The sequence below is a fragment of the Miniopterus schreibersii genome (genome assembly GCF_964146895.1).
Source record: "Miniopterus schreibersii genome assembly, chromosome: 1".
Taxonomy (NCBI): domain Eukaryota; kingdom Metazoa; phylum Chordata; class Mammalia; order Chiroptera; family Miniopteridae; genus Miniopterus; species Miniopterus schreibersii.
This window is the reverse complement of record NC_138101.1, coordinates 133135212-133158405: the sequence shown is the minus strand read 5'-3', so window position 1 is coordinate 133158405 and position 23194 is coordinate 133135212. Positions and strand designations below refer to the sequence as shown.

The 23194-nt window shown below is 49.4% G+C and overlaps 3 protein-coding genes across 9 annotated transcripts; 1 reads left to right on the top strand and 2 right to left on the bottom strand.

The window, feature by feature from the left end:
* Positions 1 to 7416: 7416 nt before the first annotated feature.
* On the bottom strand, positions 7417 to 9773 carry CBLN3 (cerebellin 3 precursor). Its single transcript, XM_081137171.1, has 3 exons — positions 9333 to 9773; positions 8930 to 9049; positions 7417 to 8594 (listed from the first exon to the last, which is right to left on the bottom strand). Exons 1-3 carry the CDS (start codon positions 9603 to 9605, stop codon positions 8397 to 8399), a joined length of 591 nt encoding a protein of 196 aa, XP_080993297.1. The 5' UTR covers positions 9606 to 9773; the 3' UTR covers positions 7417 to 8396.
* A 625-nt stretch (positions 9774 to 10398) lies between these two features.
* On the top strand, positions 10399 to 18901 carry KHNYN (KH and NYN domain containing). Of its 6 annotated transcripts, none has more exons than XM_081123107.1 (8): positions 10399 to 10668; positions 11296 to 11516; positions 12412 to 13520; positions 13669 to 13799; positions 13884 to 13980; positions 16539 to 16646; positions 16855 to 16956; positions 17484 to 18901. In XM_081123107.1, the coding sequence occupies exons 2-8, from the start codon at positions 11316 to 11318 to the stop codon at positions 17734 to 17736; spliced, it is 2001 nt and encodes a 666-aa protein (XP_080979233.1). In that variant the 5' UTR covers positions 10399 to 10668; positions 11296 to 11315; the 3' UTR covers positions 17737 to 18901. The 6 variants fall into 6 exon arrangements, with proteins under 6 accessions (XP_080979233.1, XP_080979235.1, XP_080979237.1 ...); XM_081123109.1 differs by having other exon boundaries at positions 10477 to 10521; XM_081123111.1 differs by having other exon boundaries at positions 10482 to 10500.
* A 1228-nt stretch (positions 18902 to 20129) lies between these two features.
* Positions 20130 to 23194, bottom strand: SDR39U1 (short chain dehydrogenase/reductase family 39U member 1). 2 transcript variants are annotated; one of them, XM_081123166.1, is made up of 6 exons: positions 23085 to 23194; positions 22677 to 22783; positions 22512 to 22594; positions 22033 to 22154; positions 21180 to 21323; positions 20130 to 20892 (listed from the first exon to the last, which is right to left on the bottom strand). In XM_081123166.1, exons 1-6 carry the CDS (start codon positions 23098 to 23100, stop codon positions 20480 to 20482), a joined length of 885 nt encoding a protein of 294 aa, XP_080979292.1. In that variant the 5' UTR covers positions 23101 to 23194; the 3' UTR covers positions 20130 to 20479. The 2 variants fall into 2 exon arrangements, with proteins under 2 accessions (XP_080979292.1, XP_080979293.1); XM_081123167.1 differs by lacking the exon at positions 21180 to 21323 and having other exon boundaries at positions 20142 to 20892.

Here is a 23194-nt window from a genome sequence, read left to right as displayed (position 1 = left end):
TCTTAACCACTATGCTCACTGCCTCTCATGCAAGTGTATTAACTTTGTTCCTTGAGTTACTCCCTCCCCACTCCCATAATCTATGGCCTCTCCATCTTTTACTATGTTATATAGCCTCAGTTAAAGCTTCTCCATTTCAGTTTGGCCCAGATTAATGTGATTTATACACTGAAACAGTTCTTGATTTGCCTCAGTTGGGTCTAAGAATGATTCCTTTGGTCCTGGTAAGTTTTTTTAAATTTTATTTATTTACTGATTTGAGAGAGGGAGAAGAAGGGGAAGGGAGAGAGAGAGAGATCAGTTTGTTGCTGCACTCGTCCATGCATTCATTAGTTGACTCTCGTATGTGCCCTGACCAGGGATCGAACCCACAACCTTCGAGTATAGGGACGATGTTCTAACCAATGGAGCCACACTAGCTGGGCTGGCCTTGGTAAGTTTTGACTCGAATGCCATACCCATTTTTTCCCAAGAGGTGCCATTTCCCTCAGCTAATATCTGGAGTTATTTCATAGGTTTCCACATTCTTGTAGATAGTGAAAAATAAAGCAGGGAGATTGCAACAGCTGGATTGCAAAGGACCTATAAAAATCAACGTTAAGAAATATGGATTTCACCCAGGTGCGTGTGGCTCAGCGGTTGAGAGTCGACCTGGGATCCAGGCGATGGGGGTTTGACTCTTGGTCAAGACACATGCCTGGGTTTCGGGCTTGATCAATGACTCTCTCATCATTGATGTTTCTCTCTCTCTCTCTCTCTCTCTCTCTCCTTTCCTCTCTCTGAAATCAATAAAGATATATTAAAAAATATATATATATGGATTTCATTCTGAAACCCACTCCGCTCCTGGGGTTCCCCTAAAGAGCTTTAGGCAGTGAAGTTCATTTAGATAGATCATTATGGCAACTCCAGTGCAGAGAATGGACTAAGGGAGGCAAAACGGGAGGCCAAGGGCCAGTTAGGAAGCTTTTGTGGAACTCTGAGAGACTGGTGGTTTGAGCCAGGGTAGAAGGAAAACGAAGGATGGAACCCATGGATGTAATTGAATATGGGGGCTATGAGAGAGGGAAGAATTGAGGATAAGAGCTGGTGTTTGGTTGGGGCAACAGGGAGGTTCCATTTGTAGACACAGGGACAAGGGAGGGAGAACAGATTTAGGAAGGAAAGACTATAATTTTAGCAGGTTGACTTTAAGGTGGGACACACAATGTATAAGTCTGAGGTTTAGGAGGGAGATTCTGGGTAGAGAAAAGATGCAGAAGTTTTCAGTACATGGGGGAAAATTCCTGCTTTTGAGATAGAAGGAATACTAGGGCAGAACCTTGAGGAAAACCAACATTTAAGAAATGAGCAGAGGTAGAGGAGCCTGAAAAAACAAACAAACAAACCCTGGGGCTTGGGCAGAGAGGTGGAGGGACAGTCCAGAGAGTAAACAGTCAGGGAATCAGGTCAGAGAGTGCTTCTAGAAGGAGGGTGTGGCCAACCGGGTCGAATGTTAGGGAGAGACTGAGTAACAATAAGACTAGGAAGTGCCCATTGACCTTAGGGACAGGGAAGTCTTGAGTGACTAGCTGAGCGCAATTTAGGTGGAGCTGTGGAGGCCGTAGTTGACTTAAGAGGTGAGCAGCTTAAGAGGTCAGCGTAGCGATTTGGCTCTAAAGAGGAAGAGGAGGGTGCCAATCAGCTGTGGAGGCATATAGAGCCGAGAATAAACTACATCCACAAACCCATTTTTTCTAGACCCATTTTTTCTTTTTTAGATTTAAGAGGGTTGAGTCTGCTTAATTGAAGGGAAGAAATTAGAGAGGGAGAAGTTGAACATATAGGAGAGGTGAGAGGAAAAGAAGAGGGTATGTTTGAAAGAAATGAGACCCACGGCTGGAGAATGAAGATAGCTGCGCTGCAGAGAGAAGGGACACGTCTTCTACTGAGCCAGACTGGAAGAGGCCACAATGAGGAAGACGGTGAGTTTCTAGATGTGGTGGGAAGGGTTCCTGCCTGGAGTTTCTGCATTTTTTCACTGTGCGATAAAAGGTGAGCCCATCTGCTGCTGACAGTGGGGTAAAGGGTCTAAGGAGAAAGCAGAAGGCTTCAGTTGGATTCTGGGGAGAATGAGGAAAGAGGCCTGCAAAGGAAAGTGCAGAAGAATTGCTTGGAGGGTTGAGGGTGGAGTGGCTGGAGACTATGGATTTAGATCCACAGTGAATCCTTTAGTGGTGGGACTTTTCTCTGTAGTAAGCAGCTGCCAGGGTGTGGGTGTAGGGAAAGCAGGGCAGTTGGATCCTATTTTTAGGATCCTTAAAGTCTGAAGAGCTTTTTGTACCTGGAGGGGAACACTAACCACCATCCGTGTTTATTTATCATGTAATCTATTTACTTCATAAATCCATTTAAGCAAAAATTGTCTAAACATTTAAATGTGATTTATATAACCAACAAATCAAAGTTAACACATTTTACAAATCAAATTATTTAAACATTGACTGCAAACTTCAATATTTCTCCATATTTTGATATAATCACCAGTATAGTATGCCAGCTTCTCTAAAAGCATCAAACATGTTGGTAAAGCACACATCTCCTACAAGAATTATAAAGTTTATCTCACCGACATCTAAACCCATTATAAAAATTGGTTGGTAGACCCAAGAGATATACACGATCTCAGTTGAGACCAAGTTTTGAATTTGGATATCCCAAAGAATATTATGTATAAAGGAAACTGCAAAACTGTCTTTCTCCAGAGCATTTGACATCTTGTTTTCCAGCATGTCATCAATTTGGCTCAAACAAACTCTTATGAAAATAATAAAAAAAATTGATGAATTCTTGGTTGGGGCCTAGGAACTGGTTTACATTTTAAGATGTTTAAAACCTGAGCTTATCTTGTGTATCACAGGACACTTTCAAACTTACAACTTTTTCATGCATTTAGTTTATTGTAACTGGATGCCTTTTCTTTAATAATGTCATCTTTAAGTTTAGTGATTATGATACACAGATATCCATGCCCACATCCCTGGAAACTCTGAATATGTTATATTTCATGGTAAAAGGAACTTTTAAATATGTAATTCAGGTTATGGGCCTTAAAATAGATTATCCTGGATCATCTGTGTGGGGCCAATCTAATCACACTAGTTCTTAAAATCAGAGAACTTTCTCCACTGAAGTCAGAAATGTGGCAGAAGGATAGGTCAGAGAGATTCAAAGTGTGAGAAGGACTTGACCTTACATTGTTGGGGAAGAAAAATTATCCTTTACCTTAATGTTCTTCTGGCTGCACTAATAATCAAATTAGCAGGAGAAAAGCAAATTGAAGTTTAACAGCACATATACCTCTGTATACATGGAAGAGACCCAGGAATACTGAGCTAACTCGCCAAAATGGTAGAGACCATCACCTTGTAGTACCACCGTCAGCCAAAGACAAAGATGTTGGCCACGGAGAGTCAGTTATGAAAGGTGACCAGAAAAAGCACAGTGAATAAGGGTAAGGTTGTCCTACAGATTTCAGTCCAGGACCTTCTCCATTGATAATGAAGGTAGGCTTGGTACAGTGAGATAAAGATGGAGATGTCCCTTACAAATGTCCTTTACAGTGGGTAACTTCTACTTGATTTTCAGAGCTTCTCCAAAGTCTGCTAGTTCTTAAAATTAACCAGCCTAAAATAATCAATATCCCAAACAGGCATATTTTGGGGTTGCAAACTCTGCTCTCCTTCAATCATAAGGAACTGAATTCTGAATGAGCTTGGAAATAGATTCTCCCACTTCAGTAAGAGAGGCGGTCCTGCCTACACCTTGCTTTTGACTTTATGAAACTCCGAGCAGAGAATTCCGTCATGCCCTGCTGGACTTCTGACCTACAGAAACTGAGATAAATGGGGGTTGTGTTTTGTGGCAATTTGTTACAGAGCAATAGAAAACTAATACAATAACTTTACTAACATTATTGACAAAGTTATCTAGCTCATTTGCATTTTTAAAAACTTCTAGTTGTTTTTCCTAGTATCAAATCTCCTCTTCGTCTTTATTTATAAAACTCCTGACTTTTAGCTGGGCCCGGCTGTCTGGAATAAAGACGATTTCCTAGCCTCTCTCTCTCCCTGGCCAGGTGTGGCCAGGGGTGACTAAATTCCAGCCAATGGGATGCAATCAGAAATGTTAGGTGCACTTTGAGAAAGTGTCCTTATAGGAAAGGGGTGTGGCTTCTCTTCTTTCCTCCTTCCTGGGGCTGTAAGGCTGGGGAAATGGTTGGAGCTCAAGGAGCCATCTTGTCAGGAGGTGATGTGCTAAAGATGATAAAGAGCAAGAAGGGGAACTGGGCTGTGATGCTCATAAAACTGCTGCAATATTGTGATTTATAAGAAATATATACTTGGTCATTCAGATCACCTAAATCTATTTCTTGTATATATTTGGTCTTCTTCCACAATTCTTGGCTCACAGCTCCCGAAAACCTTAGAAATTCCTAAGTGTTGAGAGTGAAAAAATTGTCTTCTGTTATTTCATGAAGTGACTTTTGGAAAGCACTTATGGATGGGGGCTGGTTGCCAATGGAGTCAACTAAATGAAGGTTGGGGAGAGAGGCTGAAAGTTGAATCAGTTGCCAACGATTTAGCAAATCATGCCTGTGTAATGAAGCCTTTGTAAAAACCCCAAAGGACAGGGTTCAGAGAGTTTCCCGATTGGTAAGCATGTGGAGATTTGGGGAGAGTGGCAGCACCTGGAGAGGGAATGGGAGCTCTGGGCCCTTTCCCCATGCCTTGCCTTGTGCATCTTTTCCATCTGGATGTTCCTGAGTCTTTTTATTTTTATTTTTAAAATTTATTTAAATTTTTTGTATTGATGAGAGAGAGGGAGAGAGAGTGCGAAAGAAACATCAGTTTGTTGCTCCACTTATTTATGCATTCATTGGTTGATTCTTGCATGTGCCAATTGGGCACAGAGCCCATAACCTTGGTATATCAGAATGATGCTTTAACCAACCGAGCTACCTGGCCAGGGCTCTTGAGTCTTTTTATAATAAACTGGTGATCTAGTAAGTAACATGTTTCTCCGAGTTCTGTGAACCTCTAGCAAATTAATTGAATTCAAGGAGGGGGTCGCTGGTGACAAGAGAAAAAATTGTGAGATGTTCTAAATTAAAACTATAGCACCAGAGAGTGAGAGAAAGAGACAGAACAGTTAGCCTGTGAATTGCTGTATGACAAAAGACTGCTCCCATTCTTGTGTATCTGTTGGAATTTAGGATTACTTTCCAGGTAGCTACTTCTGTGATCACCCGAGAGAGAATAGTGGGGCACCATTGAACCCCAGGAGCCTCTGCTTCTTATTTGCACATGAGCTTTACGGACTATGTTGCACCCATCCCAGAACTAGCCCTGCCTCACCTTCCCCCATCCCCTTTGTCTACAGCTAATGCAAATTCTTTCAGAATGGCTTACAGCTTTCTCCCCCATACATGATGTATAAAAACACTTGCAAAACTGGAAGTCAGACATGTTATCTCTTCTGCCTAGCCATGCAGTGGTTTAGAATTCATGCCCTAAGAACCAGTCTTCTTTTTTGCTAGCAATGCCTAATAAGCCCTTTCTTTTAAAAAACTCAGCCGTGGAAGTTAAAAGTTTTTTAAAAAAAGATTTTTTATTGATTTTTAGGGGGGGGGGGGAGAGCAACATTGTGGGCTGTCTCCTGCATGCCCCCTACTGGGGATTGGGGACCTAGCCTGCAACCTGGGCATGTGCCATGACCTGGAAACCAACCAACAACATTTCTGTGCTCAGGGCGATTCCTATCAACTGAGCCACGCTGGCCAGGGCGGAAGTTAAAAGTTTTTTTGTTTACCACTGGAACCCAGCCAGCCAATCAGAGGCACAGGTAACAATCTGGACTTGAGACTGGTGTCTGAAATGACACCAGTTGCCAAGGAGGGGGTCATTGGGACCTCTAATCTATAGGCAATTGGTACAGTTAACGGCCTGGGCTTTCAGCTGGGATCTGAAGTAAAGGGGATTGGTGGTGTAGGACTGAATCCTTAACCTGTGGAATCTGACTCAAAATCCAAGTAGGCAGTATCAACATTATGTTGAATTGAGTAAAATTCTTGGCTATCCTGCTGGTGTCTGAGAATTGCTTGGTATTTTGTGGGAAGCACCCCCCCCTTCCCCCCCACACACACATTGGAATTGGATCCAGGAACCCAGAAGAACTGCCATCCACCCCTGGACTCTATTTGCAGATTCTTCTATGTAGGCCAGAAATAATTTTCAGCCTTGTTTAAGACATTTTTATTTTGGGCTTTACTGTTACTATAATATCATTATAATTAGGAGGGTAATATAGAGGCTCCCTTTCCCTAGAGATGAAGGATCAAGTTTGAGCAGTGAGCAATTAGTTATCTTTTGGACACTTGACTAAGTCACATCTTGCAACACACTGTTGGGCTTTCTTTCTTTCTAGTTGTAATATATGACCAGATGGTGCCGATCAGTCCCTTCCATTCTTGGTATAGTTCCAACCTTTTTCTGGAATTACTCACAGCTCTCTATATCTGCCCCTCCCTACTTATACAGATAAAGAAAAGTTAATGTACCTTATGAATAGTTAAAATACCTACTATATTTATACTCTTCTACTTATCAAAATAAATTAAAAATATCCTATTATATTCACTCTTCTTTACTCAGTATATTAACTACCTTTTTGCATGCATCCTGGTGACTTTTTCCTTTTGGAATATCACTAGGGTCATAAATTTTAAAAATTCACTTTGTTCTCATTAACTATATTATTTTCCTTTTGATTATTAAATTGTCATAGAATGTCAGGTGGGAGCCTTTTAAAAATTGGTTCCTTTGCCTTCTCAGCTCTACCCTATATACCCTTGTTTATTGTCTTCAACAACATGTTCCAGGCCTACAGTTATTTAAGATATGGAGCTCTTCTCCAAGGAACCCTGAGTCCTTTTAAAGGTGAATAATATTTGAGGCCAAGATCCAGGTGCTAAGAATGCATATCAGATTTTCCCCTAATGTTTCTATGCTATTTTAGTGATAAAATTTGAAATAATTATTTCTTTTGAAAACCACAAATTCACATTTGTATTTCCTATTTAACTCAAGCATTACTAAATCCTTTTTTACTTGATGCTAACATAGTTTTATATTTATTTTCTCTCCAACATACCTGCTTGTATCCTATAATCCCTGACCCAAATTATATGGCATCTTTTATCTTTTGTGATCCCATAGTGTCTTGTCAACTATCATTCTCTAGTTACTTTATTGATGAGTCATTCATGCTGAGCCAGTGGGACAGCCAGGTAAGAGAGTTTATAATACTGGCAGGAGAGTGGTTGAAGGGATGCATCATTGAAACCAAGGTAATAGGAAGTTTAAGAAGGAGGACAAGATAGCACAGATCAGGAGAAAGAAGAGAGGCTGTGGGATAGTCTAGAACAGGCTCAGTGAAGGTAACTGATAGAGCTGGGAGGAAGGAGGTGGTGGTCAGAGCATGGAGTGATTGAAGGTGGAGCACTTTTAGAAGGCTGCTATGGTCACTGATGTGCTCCATGCCTGGAGAACTACACTTGCCCACATGTGACCTTCAGCTGCCGAAGGAAGCAATGTACACCTGCCCTCAGCCAGAGCAAACAAACACATCCCTCCACCCCCATGTCTCGGGTGGCGAGTTGAGGGCCAGAGTCCATTTGGGCTTGTACAGATGAACACCCAGGTTCACTGTCTGTTGGCTGCCCCAGTGTACATGAAAAATGTGTACCTTGTTAAGACTGGTCACATGTCCCCTTCTTGTCCTACCAGCTATAGGCTCTGGGCTGCTCAGTGGCCCTCCCCACATTTCTATTGGTGGCTAAGCCTCCTGCCCTATCCCATCTGTGCTGGCTCAGCTCCTACTGTGTTGGCAGAGATCTGTGATGCTGGCACTTCTCACAGGAAGGAGCCTGCAGGGTATGCTGAGACGGGTCCATCTGGGCCCTTGTGGGGGCCTGTCAGGCTCACCTGTGCCACCTGCTTCCAAGTAGCACTGAGCTAGAAGCTGGGGGTGGGGTGGAGTGGGGGAAGGAGTAGCAAAGTCTGCAAAGTATTGCAGGACTCTTTACCTGCCAAATCCTGCCCTGATCCTATGGTTACAGACAGAGAGCTGCAGTGAGAGGCTGTGAGGGCATTTTGGAAGGGGGTGCTAAGAGGGGCCAGGTCCCGAGATACTATAGCTCTACTTATCACCTTGGGTGTTTGGCACAGGGTTCCATGCAAGAAGGTGGAATACAGGCAGCCAGAAGGAGCCTCTTTCCTGCCCCAAAGATGTTGCTTCTGGGGCAGGAGAGGGCAGAGGTCAGAGGCTAGATTCCCTTACTCGAAGGGCTTGAGTCCTCAGAGTGGGAAGATGAGGAAGCCAGAGAAGCTTGAATATTTCCAGCCACCCAGCAGGTTCCCCCGACGTAGGCGCAGAGACACCCGATCCCCGGGGTCCAGGGGCAGTAGCACAGAGCTGGTGGCTGCCTCCCGGGTCACGTCAGGGTCATTGGCAAAGGCTGAGATGACAGGCCATGTGTTCAGCATCAGGCTCACCTGGGAAGGGAGATCAGTTAATGTCTCTCCTCAGCCCTTGTCCTAGAACCCCATTTTCTGAGGGCTACCCCTCTTCTCTCCAGCCCCAGAGGGACACTCTGGAACCTGGAAACCTGAGGATCAGTGAGTGCACTCTCCTGGGAGGTCTGAGGGGTGGCCAGTGTTAGACTCTGCAGGTCCTCCACTCTCTGCTAGGCAGGCCCTTTCCTCCCTTGCTCCTGGCCCCCCAGGACACAGGCCCATGGAGGGTCTGCCCAGGAGTCAGCTGGGCTCCACTTATTTGTCCCCCCACCCCCTGGAGCCTGGACAGGGACAGGGCCCAGTGCTCAGGTCACCTGGACAGTTTGGCGGTTGTACACCTTCACCACGTGGAACCGGAAGCTGTAGACACCCCGGACAGGGGCCACGAAGGAGCCTGAGGCCCGATCAAAGCCACCGCCCTCATTCACCAAGACCTGGGGGAAGCAGACCCTGCTGAGTGGGCTGGGGACACCTGGGGCTCAGGGAAACCACTGGGTTGGGGGATGGGGCAGTGCGAGGTTGTAAGTAGGCTGCCCACAGGAGGAATGCATGGATTCAAAATAAATAGTGAGAGAGGGCAAGGAGGGGTATGGGTAGGAGTGAAGGAAAGGGAGATGGGCAGTGGGGTAGAGGGGCAGCTGGCCACAGCAGTGGCTGTTTCCTTAACAGTAGAGTGGACTTGTACTGATCGCAGGCCCTTGCAGGGTAGGGGGTTACCTGGTCAAAGTAGATGGCCCCATTGGTGCCATTGCCGGTCTCCCCTGCTGGCTCATGGTGGTGGCTTCGAACTGCAGCAAACGCCACTCTTCCAGGGGGCGCTTCTCCCAGAGCTGCTCCCCCGGGCCCCCCTGCAGCAGCTCTGCCGGGCTCACAGACCACCAGGCACTCCCCCTCTAGGAGGACAGGCTCTGCCCCCTCCTGGGCCCATCCCGTCCCCAGGGCCAGAAGTGTCAGGGCCAGGGGCAACCATGGGCTGGGTGCTCCCAGCATGGCTGAGTGGCCCTGACCCACAAGTCCTTTTGTCTTCTTGCTGCTCCTTTTAGTTGCCACTCTGTCCCAGACTCTCAACAGCCCTCACCCTGCTCCTCAGCCCTCTCTCTGAGTCCCGCTGTCACCTGGTCTGAGCATGTCCCTTCCCGTACCTCTCTGTGCCCCACAGCTCTGTCCTGCCTCTCACTCCTGCTGTCACCGCAATTCCCTCCTCCTTGGCAGGGCACAAAATGACAGCAGTTGGGCTCTGGGAGGGAGAGGAGAGAGAAAGCAGCCAGACAGGAGCGCTACAGCCAGAACCCCAGGACGCCCCCGAGAGAGCACTGAAGGCTGGACCTGGGACCACCGAGAACGTGGGTGTGCACCTGTGCAACAGACAGCTCCCACGCTCCTTCCCGCTCCTCATTCCTCCGCTCTTCAAAACCTCTCCCAGGGCCACAGCACTCTCAGTGGCATCTTTTCTACTGTTAGAAGGGAAAGCCCCTGTCTTTCCCCCACGATTGTTTTGGTGGGAAAATGCTTGGGCCAACTGTCACTATCTTGTGTCACTGGGCCAGTCGCTTTTCCTCCTTGGCCTTCCAATAACTTCATCCAAAGGGACTGGATTAGTCCCATTTAGACTCTTAATGAGTGGTTCCTGTTCCCTGAGAACTACAGGGAAGGAGCAAGAACCGAAAGGAATCCGGAGAGACCGTAGGAAGAACCCCAGAGCCGCGGGCGAGTGGGCGGGGCGGGGCCTGGCGGGGGCGGGGCCTGGCGGGCGGGGCGGGGGCGGGGCCTGGCGGGCGGGGGCGGGGCGGGCGGGGGCGTGGGGGCGCTGTGCTGGCCCAGGCCCCCGAGGGGCCCGGCTGACTCCGCCCCCGGCCAGGAAGTGACTCAAAAAACAGTTCGAGATGTGAAGAGAGGTCCCAGTTGGGTGAGAAATCCGGGAAGGCCCGCCCAGAGTGGAGCCCCCCGCCTTTCTCCCCTGGGCCGGGGCTGGGGCCCGGGGCGCGGGCGAAGTTGGGGCCCTCGGGCACCTAGAGGCGCCGGCGGGAGAAGACTCAGCGGGCGGCCGAGGCGGGTAGGGGCGCCCGGGCCGCGGGAGTCCGAGGCCTCAGCGCCGAGCGGCCGGGGGCGGCGGCCGCAGGAGGTTGTGGGCGGGGCTCGGCCCGGCCCCTGGGCCCCGAGTGGGGTGCGTGGCGCAGTCTAGGGGGGTGGCCGCGGCCGGCCGCGGGGGGGGAGGGGTGAGAGTGGCTAGAACCCTAGTTGGAAACGGCAGACGAGGGACTCCAGAGGACAGCCCAGTTCAAGGGTGAGGATCCATTTTAAAGACGTCTTCGACCCACGGATGCAGAGCCCCCCGAGGAGAGGGACGGTTTCGTCACCCGTCCACTCCTTCTGGCCCCAGACGGAGCTGGAGCCCCTCACCCCCGCCCCCTTCCTGCCCAGGGCTGTGGCCACCCTTTTACAAAGGCCAGACGCCCATCGCAGGGAGCCAGCCGTGTTCATCCCTGACTTCCTCTTTGGAGGGAAGGCCCGCGCCCCTTTAACCTGCATTCCCTTCCTCACCCCACGGCGGCCCGAGAGATCCTGGGTTGTTTACTGTGTTTGTAAGTAGGTGCGACCTGTTGCTGGCTGCTGTAGCCTGCGAGACCAAGATTTGGGTTGAGGGGACGGCGAGGCTCTGAACTGCCTTTCCTGCTTCCAGGTCTGGGCGGCCAAGCAGCCATGCCTACCTGGGGGGCTGGCCCCCCGTCCCCGGACCGCTTTGCCGTGTCTGCGGAGGCCGAGGACAAGGTGTGGGGGCAGCAACCCCACGTGGAGCGCATCTTCCGTGTGAGGATGAGCGTCCTCCCGAGGGACTGCCCTGAGAACCCTCACATCTGGCTGCAGCTGGAGGGCCCCAAGGAGAACGCCAGCAGAGCCAAGGTGAACGCCCCTCCCTGACCCTTGGGGAACAATGACTCCCTCCCCCACTCAGAGGCAGGGGAGAGGAGAGGCTGGAAAGGATCTACACTACTGTTTGTCTCACTGGCAACTGCAGTGGCCCTGAGCTGTGAGAGACTCCCCAGCTATGTATTTGTTTGGAGTTTTGGTTTCATTTCTGCTGTGATGACCTAGCTTCTGCCAGGGCTTGGGGACAAGTGATTCAATTGAAAGCAGTGTGTGCTTTTTGGGAGAGTAGAGAAAATCTGGTTGGGCTAGCAGGCCCTACCTAGGAATTCACTGTAGGGAGGCCAGACCTGGGTTCCAGTACAGTTCTACCACCTACCAGTCCTGTGACCTGAGTTTCAGTTTCTTTATCTAGAGAATGTGAGTAATAGCAGCATCCACCTCATTGGGTTTATCATGAGTGAGATAAAACATGAGTTCAGTAAAAGTTAGCAATGGCCATTATTATGATAGAAATCTACAACACACACAAATACAGGGTGTCCCCCAAAATGTATACACACTTTGGCTGCCATTATTTATTCCAATAGGTTAAATCTGAAAAGAAAGAAACATCAGTTGAGCTATCAGCTGTTATATATATTTGGGGGGCACCCTGTATTTAGAGAGACATTCTTGTAACCAATTAATTATAATTGTATCTTAAAGTCAATGGAATTCTAAATGGAAATACAGATGTCAGCTGAAAAGGGAAGGAAGTGAGATTCTTGATTCCTTTTAAACCCCCACCTTTGTCAGGATCTATGGTGCTTCATTGCTCTGCCCAGGCATCCTGGAGTACAGGGGAGAGCAGTGAGCCTGAAGGGGCTACTGGGCCACTTAGGTTTCCAGCAGTTTCCTTTTCTCCTACCTTTTTCCCTTTTCCCCCCAGGAGTACCTGAAGGGTCTTTGCAGCCCAGAGCTGCAGGATGAAATCCACTACCCACCCAAACTGCACTGCATCTTCCTGGGGGCCCAGGGCTTCTTCCTTGATTGCCTGGCCTGGAGCACATCAGCCCACCTGGTGCCTGGGGTGCCTGGCTCACTAATGGTCAGTGGCCTGACCGAGGCCTTCGTCATGGCTCAGAGCCGAGTGGAGGAGCTGGTGGAGCGGCTGAGCTGGGACTTTCGGCCAGGGCTGTCTCCTGGAGCTTCTCAGTGTGCCGGAGTGCTGAGAGACTTCTGTGCCTTGCTGCAGCCCTGGGGGGATGCCCACAGAGAGGCCTTGCTCCAGTTGCCCCTGGCCGTCCAGGAGGAACTGCTGAGCCTGGTGCAGGAGGCATCCAGGGGGCAGGGGCCCCAAGTGCATCCCTCCTGGGAGGGGGAGAGCCCAGGACTGCTGGGTGCTCAGCACCAGGGAGTCAGAGCTCCCCTGGATGAAGGCAGGGGATCCCTGGACACTGGACCTACAGGGTGGCCAGAGTCAAAGGGAGAGAGACATGCTATGGAGAAGGAGGGAGGGAAGCAGAGTGGTCCTAGGGAGATGGATTTGGGATCGAAGGAACTGCCTGGGGAAGAGGCCTGGGAGAAAGAATTGGCCTTCAGGTCACAGTCAGGGGGAGGAGAGGCAGGGCAGGAAGGGTTCCTGAAGAAGAAGGCCCTGGGGAAGGAGGGGGGGCCTCAGGAAAGAGTAAGGTTTTGTATCCAGGGTGAGCCTCCTGGTACCCAGGGCTCTCAGAGGGCAGCTCAGCTCCGGGGAGCCTCTCTCCTCCAGCGGCTCCACAATGGGGAAGCTTCACCCCCCAGAGTGCCTAGCCCGCCACCTGCGCCTGAACCCCCATGGCATTGTGGAGACCGAGGAGACAGGGGAGACAAGCAGCAGGCTGTGGCTCGAGGTCGGGGGTCTCCGTGGAAACGAGGCACCCGGGGGGGCAACTTGGTGACTGGCACACAGCGTTTCCAGGAGGCCCTACAGGACCCTTTTACCCTGTGCCTTGCCAATGTACCTGGCCAGCCAGACCTCCGCCACATTGTCATTGATGGCAGCAACGTGGCCATGGTGTGAGTACCAGGTGGGGCTGAGGGTCCTGGGGAGGGGGATGAGATGGGCAGTTTTCACCTTGGGGACATGTGCTGAGGGGTGAGCACTCCAGCCAGGCTGCCAGGCCTTCCTCCAGGGCCCCAGAGTGCCGACCCCTTCTCACTGCAGGCACGGCCTCCAGCACTACTTCTCCAGTCGTGGCATTGCCATTGCTGTGCAGTACTTCTGGGACCGTGGCCACCGGGACATAACTGTCTTTGTGCCTCGGTGGCGCTTCGATAGGGATTCCAGGGTCAGAGGTGAGTCGGGCCTGGTCTTTTGTGTCCTGGGATAGACCCTGCTTCTACCTTGAGGATAACCGCATTGTGCTCCTCTGTTTTTAGAGGGTCACTACCTGCAAAAGCTCTACTCCCTCAGTCTGCTCTCCCTCACTCCCTCCCGAGTCATGGATGGCAAGAGGATCTCCTCCTATGACGACAGGTACTTGCTTCTCTCCTGGCCCCAGACTTAATATTCAAGGAGCCCAGTGGGAGATGGAGGGAGAGCCAGAAACTCCTGACCCTTTGCACTGTTTCTAAGCCTGGGTATTGGGCAAAGGGCCAGTTATTCCACCATGTGCCTCTATGACTGGGCAGGTAAACCTGTCCTACAGGTGAAATGAAGCAGACTGTAGACAACTGTGTTTGCTCATTCATCATTCATTTTTTACTCATCAAACTGAACAATGCTTTATATTTATACAGTGCCTACTGTCTAGAAAGTACTGGTTTAATGGAAAGATGGGAAAGCTTATGACACAAATAGTTGACAAATACCTTCTTACAACCTAAATTTCCAAACACGAGAAATTCCCCCAACATTCTGGGAAAACCAGCGTAAATGTTCAAAATAACAACTCAAATGAAGAAACATAATCCATGCATAATTAATATACAACAAAACAGAAAGAAAACATGGCGTAATGGAGAGATCACTAGACCTAGAATTGGATGATCTGACTTAGAGCCCCAAGTTGCACTACTCATTGACTCTGACTGTGGACCAGTCTCTTAGTGAATTAACCTCGTCTCAGGGTCCTCTTCCATTCATTCATGCTCCTTGTGACTGTCAAAAGAACATAAGTTACGTGCTTTTCTTACTCAAGGTGATAGGCGATATTCCTGAACTGTTCATGAACCCAATCAAGTGTGGCAGAGGTTCTTATCTCTATCGTGCAGAAATGGAGCAGAGGCTAAGAGTGGTTAACTCTTGGCAAAGCCTACTAAGTGGCAAAGGAAAAGTGAGAATTGAAAGCCGCCAGATGGTTTAAATGGAAAACAGGACACATTCCGCCCTCAGTGTATGTGTATGGTGTGGGAAATGGTCAGATTTTAAAAGTTAACTAACCAATTAAAAATGTTAACAACTACAATTCTATATTCACCAGGATTTTCAGCTTTAAATAAAAAACTAGTTTGCAAACCACAATGATTATATATTTTATCTTTTCAAGTACTTAACTTTTTCTCCCTAACAAATAAATGGTATTCTACAAAAAGGTAGTTCACTGTCTCCTGACATTTTTGTTTAAGTCTAGATTTCACAGACTATCTTAAGATATGGAAACTTTTTTCCATACCAGAACTGAGACTGAAGGTTGAGTCAGCTATGAATTTTAAAGCCACATGCCTACAGTTGTGTAGGTCCTGGTAGGCTGGTAGTGCACTATGAATTTGGACATCACAGTGTGACTAACTGGTGCACAGCGTAGGCATACTGGGTGAATACTGATGAACAGCATGTGATGTAACATGATGACAAATATGCTTAGATTGAAAATGCCTTTTGTATATTGTATGATACCATGTACAATACTGTGTCATCTCCTTAATTTGTTTCCTGGACAGAAACTCAGAAGTAGACATCTGTCACCTCTAATCCTGATTACTAGTCCCCTCTGTACCACACTGTCTTTCAAATACTGACTGCCCACTTAGTGCTTAGGTGTGTGGCTTGCAGAAGGAGGTTCAGTAATGCTGGGAATTTGATTTTGAAGAGCTAAAAGAAATTATAAATCAAACACTTCAGGAACCTGGAGGAAAGGGATCCTATTTCTGGCTGGGGTTTTGTGGGAAGGGAGAGATTTGTTTTTCGACGACAGGGAAGGATATGGGATAGACTGGATATCTTGGTTTCTAAACCTGTTTAAGAAGATCCTGACCCACCTCTTCATGAGTCCTCCCTGAGTTCTATGAGATCAGGATTACTCAAGTGGGGCCCAGGCATCTCTTTAAAAAGTTACCCTGGTGATTCTGTTCATCGGTGATGTTTGGGATTACCTTCCAGATGGAGGGAATAATTTGAGAAACATGGAAGTCAGAGAGCATGTTTGAAGAACAGGCAGGATGTAATCCGATCATTGATTCTGGCACAAGTTGAGAGTACCTTTGGTAATACTGGGAGAGATAAGGCCATAAAGGTGGCTGGATCTGGGTTCTAGAGGGGTTTAGCTGCCAGACCTGGGCATGTGGACTTTATTCAGTAAAGGGCAGGTATGGAACAGTTTTGTGTAGCCGAAGAGCATGTTCCTCTTGGGAGAGGGCAGGAGAGACACGAGGGTAGTAAATGGTAGGGGGCCCCCTTAGTATCTCAGTTGCAATGTCTGAATAGCTAAGGTGGTAATGGTGGGACTGGAAAGGAAGGGGACAGAATGGAAGGCTTTTCAGAAGAAAAACATGCTGGATTTGTGACTGATTGTAGGGTGGAAAAAAGAGCCAGGGCTAGATCTTATTGTCTTAATAATGAAGCACAAAGTATTGAGTGGAGGACTGTGGTGAGTGGAGGGGACGATGTTTTTGGGACTCCATGTTGGAGTGTCTTTGTTTTCTCTCTAACCTACGGCACCTATATTCAATCAGTCCCCTTGGTGGGTGGGTCAAGGTGAGGCGGGTGTGGGGGGGCAGATCTCTATCACCAGAAGTGGGTCATGTGAGCTGATAGTGCTCTTTGGGGCTGAGGCTTTGGAGAGTTCCAGAATGCTGCCATGGTTTTCGACACAGGTTCATGGTGAAGCTGGCTGAAGAGACTGATGGCATCATTGTGTCTAACGACCAGTTCCGGGACCTGGCGGAGGAGTCTGAGAAGTGGATGGCAATCATCAGAGAGCGGTGAGGGGGCATCCCCTGCAAAAAGGGCTTGAACTCAGACGTTTCTCTAAAACCAGTTCTCTGCCATGGGGTGAGGACTCTGGGAAGGGGCTTGTCATTGGCTTGAAGGATGATAGCTGACAGCTTCTGGTGGAGTTGGTCTCAGTTGTTTCGGAGGTGAGCAGGGGCCCCTCTGTGACCAACTATTACATTTTCTGTTCCCTTTCAGCCTGCTGCCTTTCACCTTCGTGGGAAACCTCTTCATGGTCCCTGATGATCCACTGGGGCGAAATGGCCCCATGCTGGATGAGTTCCTGAAGAAGCCAGTCAGGTAATGCTCCAAACTGTCCTAGGCAGCTCCCTACCCTGGCCTGCTTTCTGCAGGGGCCTTGCAGGCCTGGAGACTTGGGGGAAGTGTGACCTCAATCTGGGCCAGCTTGATTCTGTAGTGGTTTAGGTTTCCTTTAGCTGCTTCCTTGGAATTACTGACCCAGACCCTCCAGAGGGCTGGGAGGGAAGCTCCTGCTTCCTGTTTTCTAGTCAGTGTTTGCTGGAGCTATTTGGAACATGGTTGCTTTTACTTATAGTTGTATTCAGCACGCCCTCTGCTGGACCCTTAAGTGATTAATTTATTCGGCTAGAACTGGATTATAATAGTGGCAGGGTTCACCTTCCTGGTTTCAAAGGAACTGTCCATCTCCCCTTCAGAAGTGGGTTGATACTGCCGCTCAGTGGTCAGCTTGAGGAACTTCAGAGCCAGAAACAAGCAGGGCAGTTAGCAGTGGAGTGCTAGGAGGCCCACTGAGCTCTAACTTCTTTCCAGGATGCACATCAGCTCTTCTCTCTGTTTCTTCCAAGGGCACAGGGGTCTTCTAAGGCTCAGCCTCCTACCAGGGGCTTTGCAGAACATGGTAATCAGCAGCAGGGGAGAGAAGAGGAGGAAAAAGGCAGTGGTGGCATTCGGAAGACCCGGGAGACAGAGAGGCTCCGGCGCCAGCTGCTGGAGGTGTTTTGGGGCCAGGATCACAAGGTGGACTTCATCCTGCAGCGGGAGCCGAACTGCCGGGACATCAACCAGCTCTCTGAGGCCCTGCTCAGTCTCAACTTTTGAGTCTCGCCGGCCCGAGTGGCTGCAACCCCATCAGCTCCAGCCTTGCCTAGCTTAGTCCCTTCTGTGAGGGTCCCTGTGATGCTCCTACCCTGACCCCAACCCACTCTGAGTTGGTGCGTTGGGTGAGGGAAGCACTGAGGAAGAGCATTCATGTGTGGGGAATGTTCTTGCCTGGGGCATTTTGGGGACAGGTCCATAAAGTGACCTAATCTCTTGAGTCAGGGCCTCAACCAGCTCTCTAGGGGTTCTGGTCAGCCTTAACTCCTCAACCTTGCCTTAGCACAGGTTTTCTGTAGGAAGTGGGGCTGCTGGAGAAGGTAGGTTCTGGAGATTGGGACTGCCAGCTCCTCCTCGAAGTTGAGTTGGGGAGGGAGGCTGGGGTGGGTGGGAGGGGAATGAATACAGGTGGCAGGGAAGCTGAGCCTTTTCTACCGTTGGCTGCTGTCCTGGATAGCTGGAGGACAGGATGCTTCCCAGGCCTGGCAGGGCTCCTGGGAACTTTGAAAAGGGAATGCTGGGCCCCAGAAAGGCTAGTGTGATGGGGTCTGGGTCACAGTGGGGCAGCAGGGAGCTGGTGGGGAAGGTAGAGGGAGACTTGGCTTTTGGTCTCAGATACACCTGTCCATGACCTTGATTGAGCTACTTGGCCTTTATTTCTGCCTATAAATCAGATGTAAAAATGCCTGTTGGGAGAAATGAGAACATGGAAGGAGGGCTCTTTGGAGGGAAAGTACTTGGACCAAGTCTCAGGTATGTCTGTCTGTGGCTACACAGGCTTCCCAACCAAAACCTCACTTTCAGAGAACTGAGGATCTTCTGTCCCCAGGGCCTGTGCCCTAGATTTTAACACTGCACCCTCATGATGTGCCCTATAATGGCTGCGTCTCTTTGGGCAACCCCCAAATCCACATTTACAAAACAGTTAGGGGTGACTGTTTGCATTACCAAAATTCTCTCAGGGTTCCTCTAAATGGCAGCTCTCCTATTGCATTCAAGTGTTTGTTTACAGATTAACGAATGTCCCCTGTTCAATGCACTTGCTGTGGTGTTGCGCATTCACCAAACTGATGGAAGCCATGCTCTGCTTTGACAATGTTAACGTGATCTGACTCTAGCAATTTCTCTACAGAACATGTATGTTGCATAAAGTGAGGCCCGCTTCTGCTTTGTGTGTGTGTGTGTGTCTGTGTATGAGGGAGGGTGGCAGTTACAGAGGTTGTATCTAGATTATCTGGAAAATGGAAACCAAAGAATTACAATAGGGAAAATCAGACCAACTGCTGTCACATCAGAACACTCTCTCCCCTAAATCTTATAGGTCATTGTCCTATATCTGCTTGAAGTCCTCCTATGCCAGGGAACTGACTATCTCCAAGGTAGTGCATTCCCTCTGTGGATGGTTTAGTCCTTCCTTTAGTGCAGCCCCCAGTATACTCTTCTGTACTGCCTTTGAGGCTGGTCATTCCCCCAGGAACATTATAGGGCCAACTTCCTAAAGAGTCCTAGACCAGATAAAGAAGAGGGACAAGTGCCACAGGGTTCTGTTGTCTGGGCTCTGCAGCAAGTCCCTGGACATGATCCTTTTCAGGCTCTGGCTTCTGCTCCCTGAGAAGCATGTGGAATTGAAGACTGTCACCCCAGTTCTTCATTCTAGCAATTGGTGGGAGCTGAGTGATGATGGAGAGGGTCCCTGGGTTCTAGTGTCTTTACCCCTCCTCCCTGTTGGTGATGTATATCCCTAGACCTTATTGACTTGGGTGGGGGACAGGCATGTGGGAGAGAGGCTAGCCAGGGAGGTGACAGTGACTCAAAGTTCCCTTGGAAGAAAGGAGATTAATATGGCTCAACTTGGGGGACTAGAGAAACTACTGGTTAAGCTGTGGCAGATATGAGGGTAGGTAAAAAGGGAGAGGGTGTCCTAGATGAACACTTGGGATTATATCTTTTGTTCTTTTGTGCCTGAGACACTGATGTTAGGCCAGTCCTAATCTTCTTACAGGGGTGTTGGCTTACTCCTGCAGCTTGAACTGGGACCACTGTGTGACTGCTTTATTAATTCACTGCCATTCAGTGACAGACTGAAGGCTGTCCTAGACTTGAGCCTCATCTCTTCCTCTGCTGGCACCCTAATTGTACCATGTGAACAAGTATGCAGAACCCATTGGAAACGGATCACTTCTCTTTTAGTCTCTACCTTTATCATAACCTCATTCTCCAAATTTGTTACCAGCTCTTTTGGCAATGGAGGGAACAAAAAGGGAGTTGTTGCATTGCAACTTTCAAAACCCCACGTAGGAACCCCCCCCAAAAAACCCTGACAAACCCACATAGGGGAAAGAGTCATCTAGGGTGACATTCCTTGAAATACATTCAAGCAGAATCTAGGCCAAAAAGATGAGCCAAAGCTAATGAGATAATTTATCTTTATTGCCTAAACTGTAGAGCATTCACTATGTAGCAAAAGAGAAATGGGGCAGGAATGGGACATATTGGGAAACCAAACTTGGAAAGTCTTTTACAAGGAGTTGAAGAGGTTAAGGTCCCAACCTGATGAAATTGCAACCTTGAAACAGTGGACAGTCAGTTAAAGTGCAACAACAGAATAATAAGAGGACAGAGAGGAATCCCTAAAACCAGATAGTTTCAGGTCTCAGGCAGAGGAGTACCTGATCCTATTCACAGTCTCTAACTGGGAAGCCTCTGTTGAGGGACAGGTCTTAGGACCTGACATGAACCTCCCCACTTAAGCTATGACTTCCTTCAAGGCGGCCCCTAGCTCTGGGAAGGAATACTGGTAGCCAGTGGCCAGTGTCCGCCGTGGGACCACCCTCTGGCCCTCCAGCAGCATGATGGCACGTTCTCGCCCGAAGACAGCTTGCACAATGGTGCTAGGGAGAGGGATGAAGGCTGGGCGGCCCAGGGCTGTGCCCAAGGCCTGAGCAAACTCAGCATTTGTAGTGGTTGAGGCTGGAGCCACTCCATTCAGGACGCCTTGCACGTGGCTTGCTTCAAGGGCATGCGTCAGGATTCCTGCCAGGTCCCCAATGTGAATCCAGGGGAAGAACTGTTGGCCAGAGCCGATAGGGCCCCCCAGACCCAGGCGGAAGGGCAGCAGCATGTGACCGATGGCACCACCCCCACGGCCCAGCACAACTCCTAGAGTAGGCAAGAAGGATGGTACAGGGAAGCCCCTCAGCCTCCAGGTAGCCCCACTTTTCCTCCCCATTTCCCTTTCCTTACTCTTTTTTCATGCTGGTTTAGCTCTGTGGCAGTCCAAGGGTATGGCTCTCTTCGGGACTTCCCATCCTCCCATCCTCCCATCTGCAGGTTGGCCAGAAGTGGTGGCATCCTCACTCAGTAAGCTCAGCTTCCCTTATCCCCCAACTCCTCCAGCCCAAAGAAGACATTCCAACCTCCCTGATGTGCAGGCACCTTGTTCTCACCAGAGCGTACCACCACCTGGCGTGTAGCATCTCCAGGAAGCCTGGCTGCAGCTTCCCATTTGGTTACAAGGTTGGAGAAAAAGTCAAAATCCCCTCCTGGGCTGTCCTCATCATACTCAGCAGTCAGGCTGGGCCGGTAGTAAGCTGCCGGAACAGTACCCTGGCTGTCCTTGGTCCTGCCTGGTCCTTTGCAGTGAAGGCCCCCTTGCTTTAACCCTCCTTGGCCCTTGGGATCTCCCCATGGGATGGAGCAATGGACATTTTCCCCTTGAGCTTCTCTGTTAGTTGACCTGTTAGTAATTTCTCTTTAAACTGCAGGGCTAAGCTGAGAGGCTGCTAGAGTGTAGTGGTTAAGAATAAAGATGTGGGCACCAGGCTGACTAAGTTTTAATATCAGCTCCATCATTTATTAACTGTGTGCCTTTAGTCAAGTTATGTAACCTCTCTGCAGAATTTTTGCATCTTTAAAATGGGAACAATAGTATCTACCTCGTAGAGTTCTTGTGAGGATTGAATGCTGTAATATGTGTAAAACACTAAGTGGCTAGTATATATGCCCAAACTGTTTGCAATTATTTGGTCCCAAAGGTGAAATACAAGAATCAGAAATTCTGTTACTAAAGAACTGTACTGTGAGAAGCAAGGGACTTGGGAGTAGGTGGAATATTTCCTGGCACTGGAGCAGTACCACTCTACTCTCTTTCTCAAAGGGTCCCTATTTCTCAGTGAAAGTACACAAAGGTCAGGAGAAACATGCATGGATCAAGGGCCTAGGAAGAAGGCCTCTGGGCATGGACAGCTAGAAGGGCCAAAGCTACTGGCTAATGTAAGGGGTTGGTGATTTGGGGCATACCTACACCTGTGACTAAGATCCAGGCCTGGGGGCGCTGTGGGGCCTTGGTGATGGCTCTAGCCAGCAGGTGGGTGGTCTCCAAGCGGCTGCTGAGAACCTCATTTTGGAAGGCTTCATTCCACCTGCAGGAGAAATGGGAAATAAACCACTGAAAAAGTACATGCACATATCCGGTCCCCTCTCCTTGGGACTTGTCCATACCCATTTCTAGTAAGACCCCGCATTGTGGCTTACAGAAATTGTCCATCTCTCCTGTAGAGGGAAAAGACATATCCTTTTCGGGCAACCTGAGTTAAAAGTGAGGACTAAAGTCAACTGGTTGAGTGGGTAGAAGTGTGGGTGGGTTTGGAGGAGTGGGGCGGGATGAGTAATCCGGGATCCGGCAGCTGCATTCTTCACATCTCAGAGGGTCTCACCAGAGCCGTCCCCTCTCCTTTTGCTCTGAAGGATATCCATTTTTGGGCCCAGCACTGACTGACCTTCGGAGAGGGTTGAGGATGTTCTCTCCAGCCAGGTTGACTGCGGCATCGCAGCGGGGCAGCCCCGACGTAGCGAGCTCATCCTGCCAGAGAAAGCGCACAGTGCCCTCCTCGCCCTGCGCTGCCAAGCGGGCCTGCCCCCCAGCTTCCAGAGACTGGACATACCCACGTGATCCGACCCGGCCCGGGCTGTCGGGAGACCAGCGTCACCTCGTGGCCTCTGGCTTTCAGCAGCTGGGTTAGGGCTGTCCCAATGAAGCCCGTCCCGCCACCTGATCAGAAAATACGAGGTGTTTACCCTCCGGGAGGGATGCCTTCCGATCCCGCATGTAGCTCCCCCTCTTCTGGTGCCATCCCATTTGACCCCAGACTGCTCTCGTCTTTCTCCGCCCCGTCCCCGCGATACATTGGTGACACAGGTCACAGGGATTACGGAGATTCGGCTTCGCCGGTTAGGAGGCCAAGGCCAGGTGCACCAGGTGCCCTCCCTCGGGGTCCACCTCGCTCTCAATCGGTGGCTCAACCTTCTTTCCATAAGCCCGCCCCCCACTCTCCCTCTTTGCCCTCCCTTACCCACGAGCACCCGCATAGCAACCAGGACCGAATGCGCCTGCGCGAGATCTTTGGCAAAACTCGGCCCCCCGCCAGGCGTGTGCGTCCTCCCGGAAGCGCTTTCCAATTGC